The sequence below is a fragment of the Montipora foliosa genome, chromosome 4 (genome assembly GCF_036669935.1).
Source record: "Montipora foliosa isolate CH-2021 chromosome 4, ASM3666993v2, whole genome shotgun sequence".
Classification (NCBI taxonomy): Eukaryota; Metazoa; Cnidaria; class Anthozoa; order Scleractinia; family Acroporidae; genus Montipora; species Montipora foliosa.
Genome location: NC_090872.1, coordinates 39,365,466 through 39,380,465, shown reverse-complemented (window position 1 = coordinate 39,380,465; position 15,000 = coordinate 39,365,466). Strand labels below are relative to the sequence as shown.

The window sequence follows — 15,000 nt, the reverse complement described above, 5'->3', positions numbered from 1 at the left end:
CTATCGTTTTCGTCTCAACGGCGGCATTTAGCAATGAATACAACTATTTTCAGTCACAGGGAATAGGGAAATTGATCAAAAAGAAGCTTTTAAAAGGTATTTTCAGAGTTGATTAACTAATCAATGTCGCCACTTCCTGCTACGGAGTGGATGGCAACGAGATCCCAACTAGACAGATCAGTACGAAGATTAAGGAATATAGTCAACAACGGCTGAGAAACATCATGGAAAAAGAGAAGTGGCAAGGTAAACTGCTGAATAAGCGATGGAATTGGATGACAGTATTAGTGGCAAATTAATGTTTTGAATAGTAAGGAGCTGGAACTCCTCCCCCTCACACGTCATAGCCGCTATGCATGAACTTTACGACCAGGACACCGACCAGGATGTACTATAGGAAAAAAGGATCGGTTCCATAGTAAAAGACGATCTGAGGTGTAAAATGCGCATGAACGATCTCCAAAGCTTTTCACATATCTTAGCAGGCTGCTCTGCTTTGGTACAGACGAAGTACGGATGGAGGCACAACTCAGCACTCAACATTCTGTTCTTCGAGATGCTTAAATAATGTGGCAAAGCTGACAGAACACGACCACAGTACTCCCAAGTCATCCCTAAGCCCTTATACGAGAACAAAGATTACCAAGCATATTGGGATGTTCCCGTGTACACGGAAAACAGTGAAGTATATACGTACGTGCTACTGTAACAGGATAGATACCCGCATTATTAACCACAAAGACAAGAATATCACAACACTGGAAATGAGCTGCCCATGGACCCAAAATCACGGCAAGAAAGACGAGGGAAAGACCCGCAAGTATGGGCCTCTCAGAAATGAGTTTAAACAGCAATTCAAAGGATACAATCTGGAACAGTTTAACATCATTATGGACGTTCTTGGTGGATATTCCATAGAGCTGGAAGAAAAGATGAAGGCTTATTCTGGGACCTTAAGTCGTCGTTAAAATTGCCCACAAAACCAGGCAACTTAAGGCGACTTAAGACAGCCTTACACAACTCATATTGCTCATTCTACGTAAGTCGCATAATATAAACTGATCTTAAGTCTCCATATTTCTTTTCCAAAATCAGAAAAAAAACTGTAAAATAAGTATTATTATTTCACAGTTTTCAAATGCTATTTAAGCAATAGGGGACGTTTTCCGTGTTTCCATAGCCTCGTCTTAACACGAGGGGGAGTTGGGAGAATTCAGGACAGTTATGCAACCCGAGACCCAGTCGAGGGTTTCCATAACTGTCCAGAATTCTCCCAAATTCCCCGAGTGTTTAGATGACGCTAGGGAAACATGGAAAAAAGTCCTCTATTTCTTTTATAAAATATTTCTCAAAGATAATTCGACAAATGAAGGAAACAAATGAAGGAAAATTCTTGATTGAAACAGATGCTCTTGATACACGCTCATATTTCCTCCCAAAATAAATTAAAATGCGAGTCTGACAACATATAACCAATCAAAATTCGTGTGATGTCACAGCCGCGTTTCCATACTCTGATCTAAACACAGCTATTACCCAATGAGAGTGTGCGCCCCATCCTAGTTATTTTACAAATGAAAATATCTCAATGCCACTAGAGCTATGAAATATTGGGCTGGAAGAACAACAACCATTATAAATGATTAGTAGAATTTCAGAGATGAACAAAGAGTTTCCAGTAATCTGTTTGGCTGAGTGGTTTTCTATAGAAATAATATGATTTTATATTCACCGCACTACATCGCAGGCACCCGTGACGTTTACAACAGAAATAAACTGTGTCGATTATCAATTCTCAGTTCTCCAGCTCTGAAGTTATACTCACACAATTATTTGTCTCAGATGTACACTCACTTTGCCTTTGTCAAAAAAAAAAGTTAAATTTAATTAAAGTTACAGTGTATTGCAAGGTTTTTTTTCTGATAGCTACAAAACTTATTTATTTATTCATCCAAATAAATACATGATTTAAATAAGACTGTTATAGAAAATTCATGGTGTAAACAAAAATAAACAACAAGGAAGTCAAACTATTTAAGCTCAAACTATTCCACAAATGAGAGCAAATAATTATTGTTATCTTAGTAAACTTATCTGCAAGATTCCTGGAGCTTGCACCGTCAATATTGGCCCAAACGTTTTGTAAATTTTACACCATTCCAATGGCATCAAACAGTGGTTGTTCCTTTTCGGGAACCTAACCACTAAATGTTCTTCTCTGTCTTCAGTTGGCAGAAAACTCCAATATAACGTAACGAGTACCGTATGCCAAGGTCTTTCTCAATGAAAGTGCTTTTCCTTAGTCATTGACACATTATAGGCTTCTCCTCTATCATCATCAACAGTCTTACAAGTTAGTCTTTTGTCCGCCATATTTATTCTCCCAGCTAGTGCCCATGCAACCACGTTCCCAGGGTCGTCTCGGCTTTCAATATGGCGGCGAGTAGGGAGAAGACCCCGGGCACACAGCAGATCACGTGATCAAACTTATCCATCAAAGAATATGCATTTTTTTTCAAAATGGCGGCAAGGAATAAGGTGAGAGAAATCTGGGTACGACAACTGCCAGCAAGCAAAATGGAGTACGAAGGGGGAACGTGAAGCTGTAAAATTTGATGTAAGAAACCGAAAATACGGATGGATGAATGTGCGAGCGACGAAAATGCGGTAGATGACAAAGAAATCTTGCTTTTCTTTTCATTTCATGTTATTTTAAACCGTATCGGTGTATACGAGCCTCCTGACAAAGACTTTCCCCACCATTCTTTTGTGATTGCCAAGAGGGAAACACAGCATGTTTACGGTGCCCACATTCTTTCAACTTGTCATTGTAAATATATTTTGTGGTGAAGTTTACATAATCAAGTCAAAGTACATTGTTGAGCATGCTATTCCACAGCAATCTGCTTCTTGTGTTTTTCAAGCCATGAAAAGAACTTTCCATGTCCTGTCCTACCAGTGAAGACCATGTGATGTCTTGGAATGCTGCTCATGAAATCTGTTGGGCCTAATTCAAAAAGGGCACAATTTGTGCAAGTCCAATGAAAAGAGCATCTCATCATCTTTAGCAGTTCTTGTAGAATGAGCACTGGGTAAAGGATGGATCTTTGTTGTTTATCAAGCTGGGTTTTAATCTGCTGTTTTGGAGGTAGTGACAATGGCACTGTTTGTTTTATTTTCCCCCATTCCTTAAAGTACATTTTGTGTCGTTTCTTTTCCTTAGAAAGAAATCGTATCTATTTTGACTTTAGGGTGAACTAATTACACAGTGAGGTAGAGTGGCCATTCAAAACAGAGTTTGTAATTGAATATCTAAACGTCTACGAGATGTAAAAACAAACTTGTAAACATGTGAACCTGAAGTATAGCAAATCATAATGCTGACAAACACAAAAGCGAAGGAAATGGGTCGTAAATGTGAAGTTTTGACTATCTGAAAGATTTTTTTTAATAATTGCGTTAACCAGAAACCAGTTATTTTAAAGGTTGTACTGATAACTGCCCAGGTTCACAAGTAATGGAGGATTCACAGAAAACAAAATTTGAAATTTTATGAAGTGGCATTTGAAGGAAAAATAGGAATTTGTAGACTTTATGCTTCGATGTATTGTGCAAATAAACAAGTATCTGTTCTTCTCCTAACCCTAACCTAACCCTAACCCCAATCTCCCTGTCCGGTTCACAATCTTGCCCCAAAATCACTTGATGAGCCACATCTTCAGACAGTAATGCCTCAACTTGAGCAACGCTAGACAATATTTTCAACGATAAATTCATTCATTTCAATCCGTCAAAATATTCATTTAATCTCGGGGACTGGGTCAAGCTATGGGAGTAGAAAGATATGGGCCTGGGAAAGAGTCATTGCAAATACAATATGGCGGACGAGGAAGGTTCTGACATTGGAAGAGACCTGCCGGTGTTTTTAGCCTCAGTTTTAGACAAAACGGAATATTTTTGCCAAAATGGCAAATATGGCAAAGGGGCTGCCGAAGCGCATGCGGAAGTTATCGATCAAAGTATCAGGATGCTTAGATCGATAAGAGAACAAGTGACAAAGAGGGGCTGGATTCACTTGCAGAAGCTTTTTCGCACTTGTTATTATCTTTAAATCATCACATCGCAATTAAGCCTGTCACCCCAGAAACTTGCTGAAAATTGTTTTGCCTCAGGAAAAGAGGAAAAGGAAACTCCTGGAAGACCACGTTTTAACATTCCTGCTGAGATGTTGGAAGAATTGCGTGAATTGGGATTCAGTTGGATTAAGATTGGAGAAATGTTGGGTGTTTCGAGGTGGAAGATACACAGGAGAGTGTGTTCGCAAAACATGACAGGATTTCATCATTTGCCTGACGAGGAACTAGATGAGATCGTAAGAAGCTCCATTTTCGATCATTGACGAGCTACTGGACAGGGCTATGTTGGAGGTTACCGTATAAAAGCACTTGGCTTTATAATCCAAAGAAAAAGGATAAGAGAAAGCATGGCAAGAGTGGATCCGCAGAATGCTGCAGTACGATGTGGTGTTGTTGTTTCACGTAGGATTTATCAGGTACCATGGCCAAACTCCCTGTGGCATTTAGATGGACATCATGCACTGTTACACTGGGAAACTATTATTCACGGATGCATAGATGGCTTTTCAAGAAGAATAATGTTTCTGAGATGTAATTCAAACAATCTTGCAAAAACTGTACTTGTTCTGTTCCTAGATGTCATAAAGCATGATGGAAACCTTTGGCCATTAAGAATAAGAGTGGATAAGGGTGTTGAAAATGTCCTGGTGTGTGATGCCATGGTTCAAGCTAGGGGGGAGGGAAGGGGGAGTTTTATTGCTGGTCCCTCTACACACAACCAGCGCATCGAAAGATTATGGAGAGATGTCATTAGATGTGTACGTCACTTTTATTACTATCTGTTCTATGCTATGGAGTCCACTGGTATCCTCAACACAGTTAATCCAATGCATGCGTTTACTCTTCACTTAATCTTCATTCCAAGAATCAACAAAGCACTTGATGAGTTTTGTGAAGCCTTTAATCACCACAAAGTACGTACACAGGGAAACTGGTCACCATACGAAATGTGGGCAAATAGGATGTTCCATGCAGACAATCCACTAGCACATGGACTGCTAGACGAAGAGCCATCTGATATGGAAATATGTGGATATGACCCCCAGAGACCATCTCCCACTGGGAGTGATAATCATGTTGTCATTAACCCTGTGGATATTAGCCATGTAGATTTACTGAAGTCATTTGTTTTGGAACATCTGGATCCACTGAGACCGTCAACTGAAATGGGTGCAGATATCTATACCGAAGCTTTAGACCTTGTATTGTAGAGACTTGAATAACTTGCTGATTCTAGAACATATGTACCACAATAATATTATTAATGGAGCATTGCTTTAATATTCCCTTGAACTTTATCAACATCTCCTAAGAACTCAACTCTTGATAGATAACCCTTACCGAACAATGAAAATTTTACAACAGTAACAACAGGAAAAAATTGTGTACAAGTTCTTTTAACAATGCAACATTTGCATGAAAGGCAGCAAACAATAGTCTTGAACTGTGCCGTCTTGTTCACCGAGTGTAATCATGCCCCTTTCTACAACCATTTCTTTCTTTAAAAAATCATATTCTTTGTCATCTTCCTTGGACTTTAGAAGAGCAAACTCGAAAGGTTTTTCTTTGATGCTTTTAGTTTGCACATCTCGCTTCGGTTTACCTTTTTCTTCCTCGAGGAATCTGAGACCGTAGTCCCTCGTTAGAACCAAGTCTTCTAAAAGTTCCTCCTGGCCGACTCCTTTCCATCAAGTTTCGTGCTCTAGTAACGCTCTCCGCGACGCTGTAGAGCGTTGTAGATGAAGAATCCACTGAAAGCAACATATCCGAGGCTCGCCTTAAAAGGCCTGCTGCTTCGGATACTTTGTCATTCATCGCCTGTTTGTACTGTACCCAATGGCGAACGAACGAACGCACGTGAAACGCAATCCTTCCCAGGCCCTTATCTTTCTACTCCCACGGCTTGACCCAGTCCCCGAGATTGAATGAATATTTTGACGGCTGGAATTGAATGAATTTTTAGGGATTAAATTAAATAGATATAGACCGATTAAATTAAATAAATATAGAAATATTAAATTAAATGGATTTAAAAAATATGATCAACCTTACATTAGACATTTTCCAAGGCATTTTCTTTAGCTAAAGGTAAGCTTACATCAGTATTACATCTAAAGTAATTTCAATTAAATTTGTTTGGTTATTTCATCCGTTATATTTGTTATTTAAAGTTGTAAAAATATTTTGATGCACTTAATATCACTGCTCCTCACAAAGGTGTGGAATTAATAGTTTAAGACTTAAACTATTCTTATGGGCTTTCATGTTTAATACTTGTTTTTGTATCAAGCAGATGGCATAATATGTTGCCAAAAATAAAATGTGTGGAGACTACAATCTTGCTTGTGGTGTCCGTTACAGCTACATGTTGCAAGGCAACGCTTAAAAAAAGGCTTTTCACAGACATTTAATCAGGACTTACATGATTCCTGCAAATTCTTATCTCTGATGCATGATGGACGTTTACCATTTGCACAGAAAATCCGGTTCGGAAGGAAATGTTCATAATGGTACAAGATTTTCCCGGTGTGGCGTTTTGCCAGGCCCGAGTCCGACTCGCGGCTAGACGAAAACAACGACAAATCAAAATGACGGCTGCATCTGCGCAGTGTCAAAAGGCCGGAAAAGAGGCTGAGGCTAACCGGGTCGAGTGCGAGTTTACAAATGGTACAGGAATTTTCCGGTCATTTCGGTTGGAACGGGAAAAGAGGAGTACGTCTGAGGATTTCTATCTTTTTCGGAAACTTTCCGGTGGAATGAGCTGTACCATTTGAATTTCCAACCGGAATTTTCGGTTTTTGTTCACAAATGGTAAACGCTCAATTACATTAAGATGCCTCCCTTCTTCTGCCACTACTTTGTTGACTCATTGTCCACTGTTTTAGGCTAACTTTAAGGTGTGTTGTGTTTATGGAATTAAGGTGACTTAGAGCGACTTAGGGCGACTCAAGGCCGCCGACGTAGGGCGACTTAAGGTCTCAGAGTAGACCTAGATGAGCAAATTGGTGGGAAGGAAAGGCAGTCAAGTGCTCGTAAAAATGCAGAAAGCTGTTATTTGGTAGTCGCGTAAACCACTGATTAACTTAATTGGAACAATCAAATTAGATTACCATAACATGATTCTAAGACTTTGGACTCCGGACTAAGCAATTGTTACCAATTAGAGTATTCTATATTATAGCATCAACTTATTGTTAATACACTGACTTAGAAAAATGATTCTTAGCTATCTTAACATTTATAAAATAGCCGTAACAATTCAAACATAAGCAACATCCACACGTGCCAAAGGATAACACACGCGTGTGCCAAAGGATAGCATGCGAACGGAGAATATATATATGAGTGACGCTAAAAATAAAAGGGAAATAAGTGTAAAAATAAGGGAAAATAGCAGACAAATTACCCAGTAAAGTCTAGAATAGGTAATTCTGTATTTTACTTTCGGCTACGTTCCCCTCTATTCTGACTAAAAAAAGAATTCACTCTCATTAAGCCCATCCGGTTTCAAGGATCGGAGCCGATATGCCCACCGTCCTTCCTTAGCAAGCAGATCGTCTTTTGTATTAACTTTATCTATAAGTTGTATGCGAACATCTTGAAGTCCATGACTATAAAAATGCTTATAGATAAGGTCATCGCTCTCCTTATTAAAAGCAGACATGCTAGAGTGGGCTCGTAAGCGGCTCTTGTGGTTGTTGAACCTCAACCTAAACTTAGTGCGTGGTGGTGGAGCCGACATACTGGAAACCACAGACCTTGCAACTAATTAAGTAAACAAAATTCCTAGAATTACAATCCAACGTGAAGAAGAACCCAGAGTTTTCACTGCTGAAGAATTACAAGAAGAGACCAGCCCAGAACTGGAAGCCCTTTGCGACAGGATCCTAGAAATTATACAACTAGAACAGAGAATAGGATTACCATCACCGAAGTCATGCGAAAAAACGAAGCTGAAAGCAGAACTTGGAAAATCAATGAAGCCGTCAAAAGGATTCAGACGCACAACATCATTGAACTGAATTCTTTAATGTAAGCTGCTGCATATGTTACTACAGAAAGAGTGGGAATGATAAAAGGGAGGAAAGGGAGAAGAACTGAAGAAAAGGGGAATATCGAAACTTGGCGAAAAGATCTCAGCAAAATTGAGGAAGTCCGAAGAGGAAACATGAGACTGAAACAAAGGAAGAGGGAAAGGTTGAACAGAAAATATCATCTTGAAGAAAGGGGCACTTTGTATGTCTCAGGCATGTTGAAACAGAAGATCAAGGCAGGTGGAGGGAGTTAAGATCAAAAGATACGACGAGAGATGTCAATAGTTCAACCAGAACCACTTGTTTAGAACCAATCAGAAGCTGTTCTACAAAACACTAGATGGAAAGGAACGAGGAGAAACGGTGTTCCCTGATCTCACAGAGGCAACCTCCTTCTGGAGAAAGAGCTGGTCGGAGGAAATCAGTCACAATGGGCGAGCATCTTGACTAGAGGATGTAGAGGTGGAGTACAACAGAGGTGCAAGAAGATATCTGCATCACTGTGGAGGATACTAGAAATGGAATGAGCAAGATGGCAAACTGGAAGGCAGACGGCCCCGATCTTGTTCAGCGGTTCTGGTTTAAGAAACTGACAGGATTTCACTCTAGATTGCAAGAATGCTTGCAAGACTGTGTATGTCAAAGGAAGGTACCAGAGTGGATGGTCAGGGGAAGAACAGTTTTGATACAAAATGGCACAGCGAAGGGTGCTCTATTGCCTGCCTACCCGTGATGTGGAAGCTCTTGACAGGAGTTATGGGAGAGAAGTTATACCACTACTTGGAAAGGAATGGACTGCTAACAGATAAACAGAAGGGGTGCAGGAAGGGATCCCGAAAAACTAAAGATGAATTGCTTGTAGACAAGGCAATGCTGAAGAATTGTTGGAGAAGGTTGACAAACTTGTCAATGGCTTGGATAGACTACAAGCATATGATATGGAGCCTCATTCATGAATCCTGAAATGCCTGAAGTTGGTTGGGGCTGCCAAGAATATGATCTCTTTAATCAGCAACAGCATGGTGGACTGGAAGACAGTATTGACGTCAGGAGGAATAGTTCTCGGGCAGGTGGACATTAGGAGAGGAAATTTTCAAGGTGAATCCTTGTCATCACTACTGTTTATAGTGATCATGTCACCCTTGACCCTAGTACTACGAAAAATGAGAGCTGGATACAAACTGGCAAAAGACACGAGGCCCGTTAACCACCTACTATTCATGGATGATCTGAAGCTGTACGGAGCTAGCAAAGGTCAACTAGACCTACTTGTTCAAGTAGTAAGGTTCTTCTCGAAAGACATTAAGATGTCGTTTGGCCTAGACAAGTGTGTTGTCCTGGAAATGAGAAGGGGAAGACAAGTTGGCAGTAGCGGAATAGAACTACCCGACGACCAGCAAACCGGGGAAATAGAGGAGGAAGGCCACAAATACCTTGGCATCTTACAGTTGGACCAGTCTGTCAACACGTGCACCAAGATGAAAGGCAAGATAACAAGGAGTATATAAGAAGAGTCAAGACGTTGTGTAGATCAAAACTAATGGAGGAAATTTGATCGATGGCATCAATGCCTGGGCTGTAGGTGTAGTACGCTACAGTGCGGGGATTGTGGACTGGACAATGGAGGAGGTAGCCAACATGGATAGAAGAACTAGGAAGATCTTGGCAATGAATGGCTGTCTGCACACCAGGAGTAATGTTGCGAAGCTGTACCTGCAGAGGAAGGAAGGGGGAAGAGGCCTGATCGGCATCGAGGAGTGTGTAAGAAGGGAGAGCAAATCCCTTCATGACTACCTAAGAGAGAGCGCAGAGTGGATGCTTCAAGCTGCGTTGAAGGAGAAAGTGATTGTTGAAGAAGATAGTCTGCAAGACTATTAGAGGAGGAGGAACGACGAGAAAGTTAAAAACTGGAAGTAGAAAGCCCTACATGGTGCGTTTGTCTAACAAATATCAGATAAAGCTGGAGAGGAGTCATGGAGATGCATATGGCTCAGGAATGGATTCTTAAAAAAAGGAGACAGAAGGTTTGATTCTTGCTGCTCAGGAACAAGCTTTAAGAACAAACTCGATCAAGTGCAACATGAATAAGACCTCAGAGACACCACTGTGTAGATTGTGTGGAGATGCCACTGAAACAGTACGACAAATTGTCAGTGGATGCAAGAAGCTTGCCCAGAGAGGGTATAAGAAGCGCCACGACAAGGTGGCCCTGCGGGTACACTGGGAGATGTGCAGGAAGTATGGGATAGAGTGTACTGACAAGTGGTATGACCATCAACCCTTGCCAACCGCAGAAAATGGAGAAGTGAGGATTACGTGGGATATGACTATCTACACAGTGCTGAAATTTAAACATAATCGGCCAGATATTACTCTAGTGCATAAGGACACACAGAAATGGACACTTGTTGACATATAGCTGTGCCAGCGGACCAGAACTGAAAAGGAGAAGGTTGAAAAGTACCAGGAACTAGCATTTGAAATCAGAAGGATTCATGGAGCCTCGAAATTCACAATAATGCCTATTGTGATTGGTGCTCTTGGAAGCATATCAAAAGGTGCAAATACCTGGTTTGGCAAGCTAGATGTACCTAACTTCCTTGGAAGCATACAACTATCGGCCATCCTTGGAACTACTCACCTGTTGCGGAACGTGTTGTGTCTCTAAGCTACGGGGAGTTGCTGAGACACAATAGAACATCCCACAACTGGAGACAATACAATACAATACATATTATACATACTTACGGCTGCCCATAGGGGCTTTTCAGGGCCAATGAAACACAACGAAACGACGGAACAGAACAACAACAACTGTTAAGAGTCCCAACTGGCCGGAGGCAAACCAATAATAATAATAATAATGAGATGGCATGAGGAGAAGTTAAGGAATTGGAAGGGAAAGAATATGTACGGCCAGTATTTGAGAGACATGATGTGGGAATATGGGAATGATTTAGAAAGGCGGATCTGAAATTGCAGACTGAAGCCCTGTTATGTGCTGCTCAGGAGCAAAATCTTAGGACCAACAGCGTTAAACATCATATTGATAAGACGGCGGAGTTCCCCTTGTGTAGGTAGCGTGCTGAGAAATATGAGAATGTCGATCACGTTGTGAGCGGGTGTAAGATGTTAGCTCAGAAGGACTATAAACGAAGACATGACAATGTTGCAAAGGCGGTCCACTGAAAACTGTGTGAGAAATATGGATTGGAGCGGAGCGAAAGTGATATTAGCATACAACTGAGAGTGTAGTGGATAATGAAAGAATCAAACTCTTGTGGGATGTCCAATGTGACCATGTTATTGAAGCTATAAGGCCTGACATTGTAATCATCAATGAGGAAGACAAGAACTGCTTTCTTATTGACATCGCTATCCCCGGAGATTTAAGACTCAGTGAAAAAGAGGTTGAAAAGGTTGAAAATACCAAGACATGAAGAGAGAAATTATGAGAATGTGGAATTTGAAACGTGCTCAAGTAATACTTATAATTGTTGGCCTCCTAGGTGGAGCAACAAGGAAGTTAGGTGACTGGGTTGGGAAACTGGGCATTACAATCCGAACAGCATTTCTACAAGACTGCACTATTAGGAACAGTAAGGATTCTGAGAAAGGTGCTTGATACATAATCTACCGTCGGAGACGAGATCGTGTGGAACCCATGGTCATAGGTTATGACCCGTTTCCTCAGGTTTTCATTTTATTTATTTTTATTTTTTTATTTTTTTAAATTAAATTATATACTTCACACACACATAAAATACAAACAACTTACTTACAATAAAGACATATTTACATATTTACAGTAAAACAGTATACATTACCCCCCATACTGAAAAGGAAATCAAAGGGCTGTCGGTTGCAAGGCTCTTACGAAAAGGCAGTGAAGGATTTATTGGTCTATGGACTTATCAAAATAAAAGAAGTAACAAAAAAGAGGGGTTTTCTCGATTAAAGTTTTCAGTAACTCCAACTTAAGGTGCCCGCAGCCTTTTGTTCAAATAGGTAGATCGACTTAAGATATCTGAAAAACCCTTCTACCTTTGGTAGCATTTTATTATTTTTTCAAATCCAGATATAATGTCTTGACAAGGATTTTTGGAGGAATCTGGCATCCAACGTAATGCTATAAGAAGATTAAATTGGTAGTTTTCTGGAAGAACTGAGACACAATAAAACGTTGTATTAAGGAAGTCCAAAAAGCGGTCACTTTGGTACAGGACCAAAAGAGGTGACTAACTTTTTCTGGTTCATCTTTGCAAAAGGCGCAGTTTGGGTCGTCTTGTAGGCCAATTTTAGCTAAGAATTCGTTAGTTGCTATTCATCTGTGCAGAATCTTGAACTGGAATTCAACAAGTCTTGTGCTTGTACTGCACTTAAAAGCTAGTGGGTAAGTTTCATGCCACTTAAAACATTTTTCGTTTTCTATGTCACATTGCGGTACCCGTTTCTGCTGAGCCTGCCTAGGAGGTACAATTTTTCTTGATATAAGTTTGTGTAAACTACTTTGTTTGCTTTTTGAGCTTTCAGTAGTTTAGTTGAAAAACTTTCATACTTGTTTTTAGGATCATTGGTTGCAAAGCTGTTTTGGTGTGTTTTCCATAGGAGTTAAATTGTAGCCAAAATTCCGCAGTACTTGAGAGGGCAAACTGTTATTCTGTACCTAGTCCGCAATTCTGTGAGAGAAAGAAAGTTATTGGAATCGTCCTTCAAATATTTCACCTGAACAATGCCACTCAGGATAATAAACGAGGAGATTCTAATCAGCGAATTATACCACAAGCTTTGGTTGAGAAAGTGATTCTCTGAAACTATTCGGTCTTTAAAATTAATTTCTGCCCAAATTTTCAGAAGTTCGCTAATAAAACTATGTTTAGATTAAAGAATATTTTTGGAGTCATTTGTATTAAGGTTGCCAGTACGAACTGTTTTTCCGCTGAAGGCCTTTAACTCAAGATCAAAGAAAAGTTTCCATTTGTCTCGGTTTTCTGCATCCAAATATCTTTTTATCCAGGTGGCTTTGAAGCATTTACTAAAAGAGACAATGTCATATTAAGGCCCCCGTTTGGATAGCCGTTAATGATATTGTTAATGTTGTCTCCTTTTCCATTCCAGAGGAAGGCGAATACAAGTTTGCTCACTTCTTTAATAGCCTTTACATTTAAAAGTAGCGGTGATAAGACATAGACAAGTTGCGAGACAGCAAGGCTTTTAAGTATTGCGATTTTAATTTTTAGTGTCACGGTCTGCGGTGGTTCCAGCTGCATAATATATTACTGACCTTTTCAAGTTTTTCGTCAAAATTTAAATTAGTGGTTTCCTCCGGGTGAACTGAAAGCCAGACTTCTAGAGTTTTCACTTCGTATTTTGGCCATTTAAAATTCTTCTCAGGAAAAGGAATATCACTTCTCCCACATTTTGATCCAATCCATAATGCCTCTGCTTTTTTATCATTCACTTTCAAACCCGAAACTTTAAAAAAGTCGTCCAAAGTTTCAAGGCAAGCTTTTAGGGAATCCCTTGATCCATCTAGTATTAACGTTGTGTCATCAGCGTATTGACTTAACTTTATTTCTTCGGATTTCTTTGGCTAAAATTTCAACCGCAAAAACGAACAAATAGGGTGAGAGGGGACAGCCCTGCCTCAGGCATCTATAGCGCCAAGGTCAGCCTGTGAAGGTGGAAATAATAATAATAATAATAATAATAATAATAATAATAATAATAATAATAATAATAATAATAATAAATCAAAACTTTGTACCAAATAGACAATATTCAGGATTTAATAAACCATTACTTATTTCCCTGCGAAAAACCTTAATTAAAAATCTCCTAACGATAATTTCACTTAACATATCACTTCTCGAAAATAAAACAAAAAAATTACAACTAAAAAACTGGGCACATCTTTCGCTTTGACCTATCGATGAGAAGATAGTTGATCTTCACAGCTTCAACTGTAACTGTGGTCGTTTATCATATTTTAGTTACCGAAAAAAATATATATACGTAAAAAGAAATTATATAAATTGAGCTTTCTGCGACCTCAATGTCCATATCTATGTTATTAATGTCATTTGTGGTTCTTTTCAAAGTTCTTGAGCAACGTAAACATACAAGTGATGATCTGAGCAGGGAGATGCAAGTTTTGGCCCTGATCCATGCTATTGTAGTGTGATATTGTTCTCCTTTCTTATTATCTAAAGTATCAACTCAGCGGGCCGGCTGTGATAAATCTTGCATTCTTTACTCATTCCTCTGGTACTTGTGAAAACAAGGGGAGTAAAGGTTCCGTTAACAATAATAATAATAATAATAATAATAATAATAATAATAATAATAATAATAATAATAATAATAATATTAAAAATAATAATAATAATAATAATAATCACCATCATCATCATCTTGTTACATTGCCATCAAACACGTCTCTACACTTTGCTTCTTTTTATGGCAATTCTGGATTTCTGAATTTTAAGTTTAATAATTCAAAAGTTTAATTTTAAACATGATCTTAAAAAGGTTCTCTGTTTTGTGCCTTGTTTTTCAGTTAGTGAAATAATTTTGCCAGATATGTCTTAGCAATCGACAATTGTGCCGTCTGAATGGTTCTGTGATAGGTTTTATAAGCTATGGAGTCACCCCTCATAAAAAAAATATATGTATATATTGACTAGCACCCCCAAATGACTGAGAATAACAGTCAGCGTGATCTATCAAGATTTTTACCGAGTCAAGTTATGTAAATGTAAGCCACGTTTAGTATGATCTTCATTTAAACGTCGTAATCTATCTCACCAGATTCCTTGAGCTTCTGGGGC

At 39.3% G+C, this 15,000-nt stretch overlaps 1 protein-coding gene across 1 annotated transcript in view; it reads right to left on the bottom strand.

Annotated features, from left to right (window-relative positions):
* Positions 1-15,000, bottom strand: part of LOC138000779 (arylsulfatase B-like) — a 61,411-nt gene that overhangs the window by 34,092 nt on the left and 12,319 nt on the right. Inside the window, exon 2 of the mRNA XM_068847423.1 lies at positions 14,978-15,000. This exon is cut by the window's right edge and continues 64 nt beyond it. Within this exon, the coding sequence (XP_068703524.1) occupies positions 14,978-15,000 (23 nt within the window). The remainder of the gene's footprint in view (positions 1-14,977) is intronic.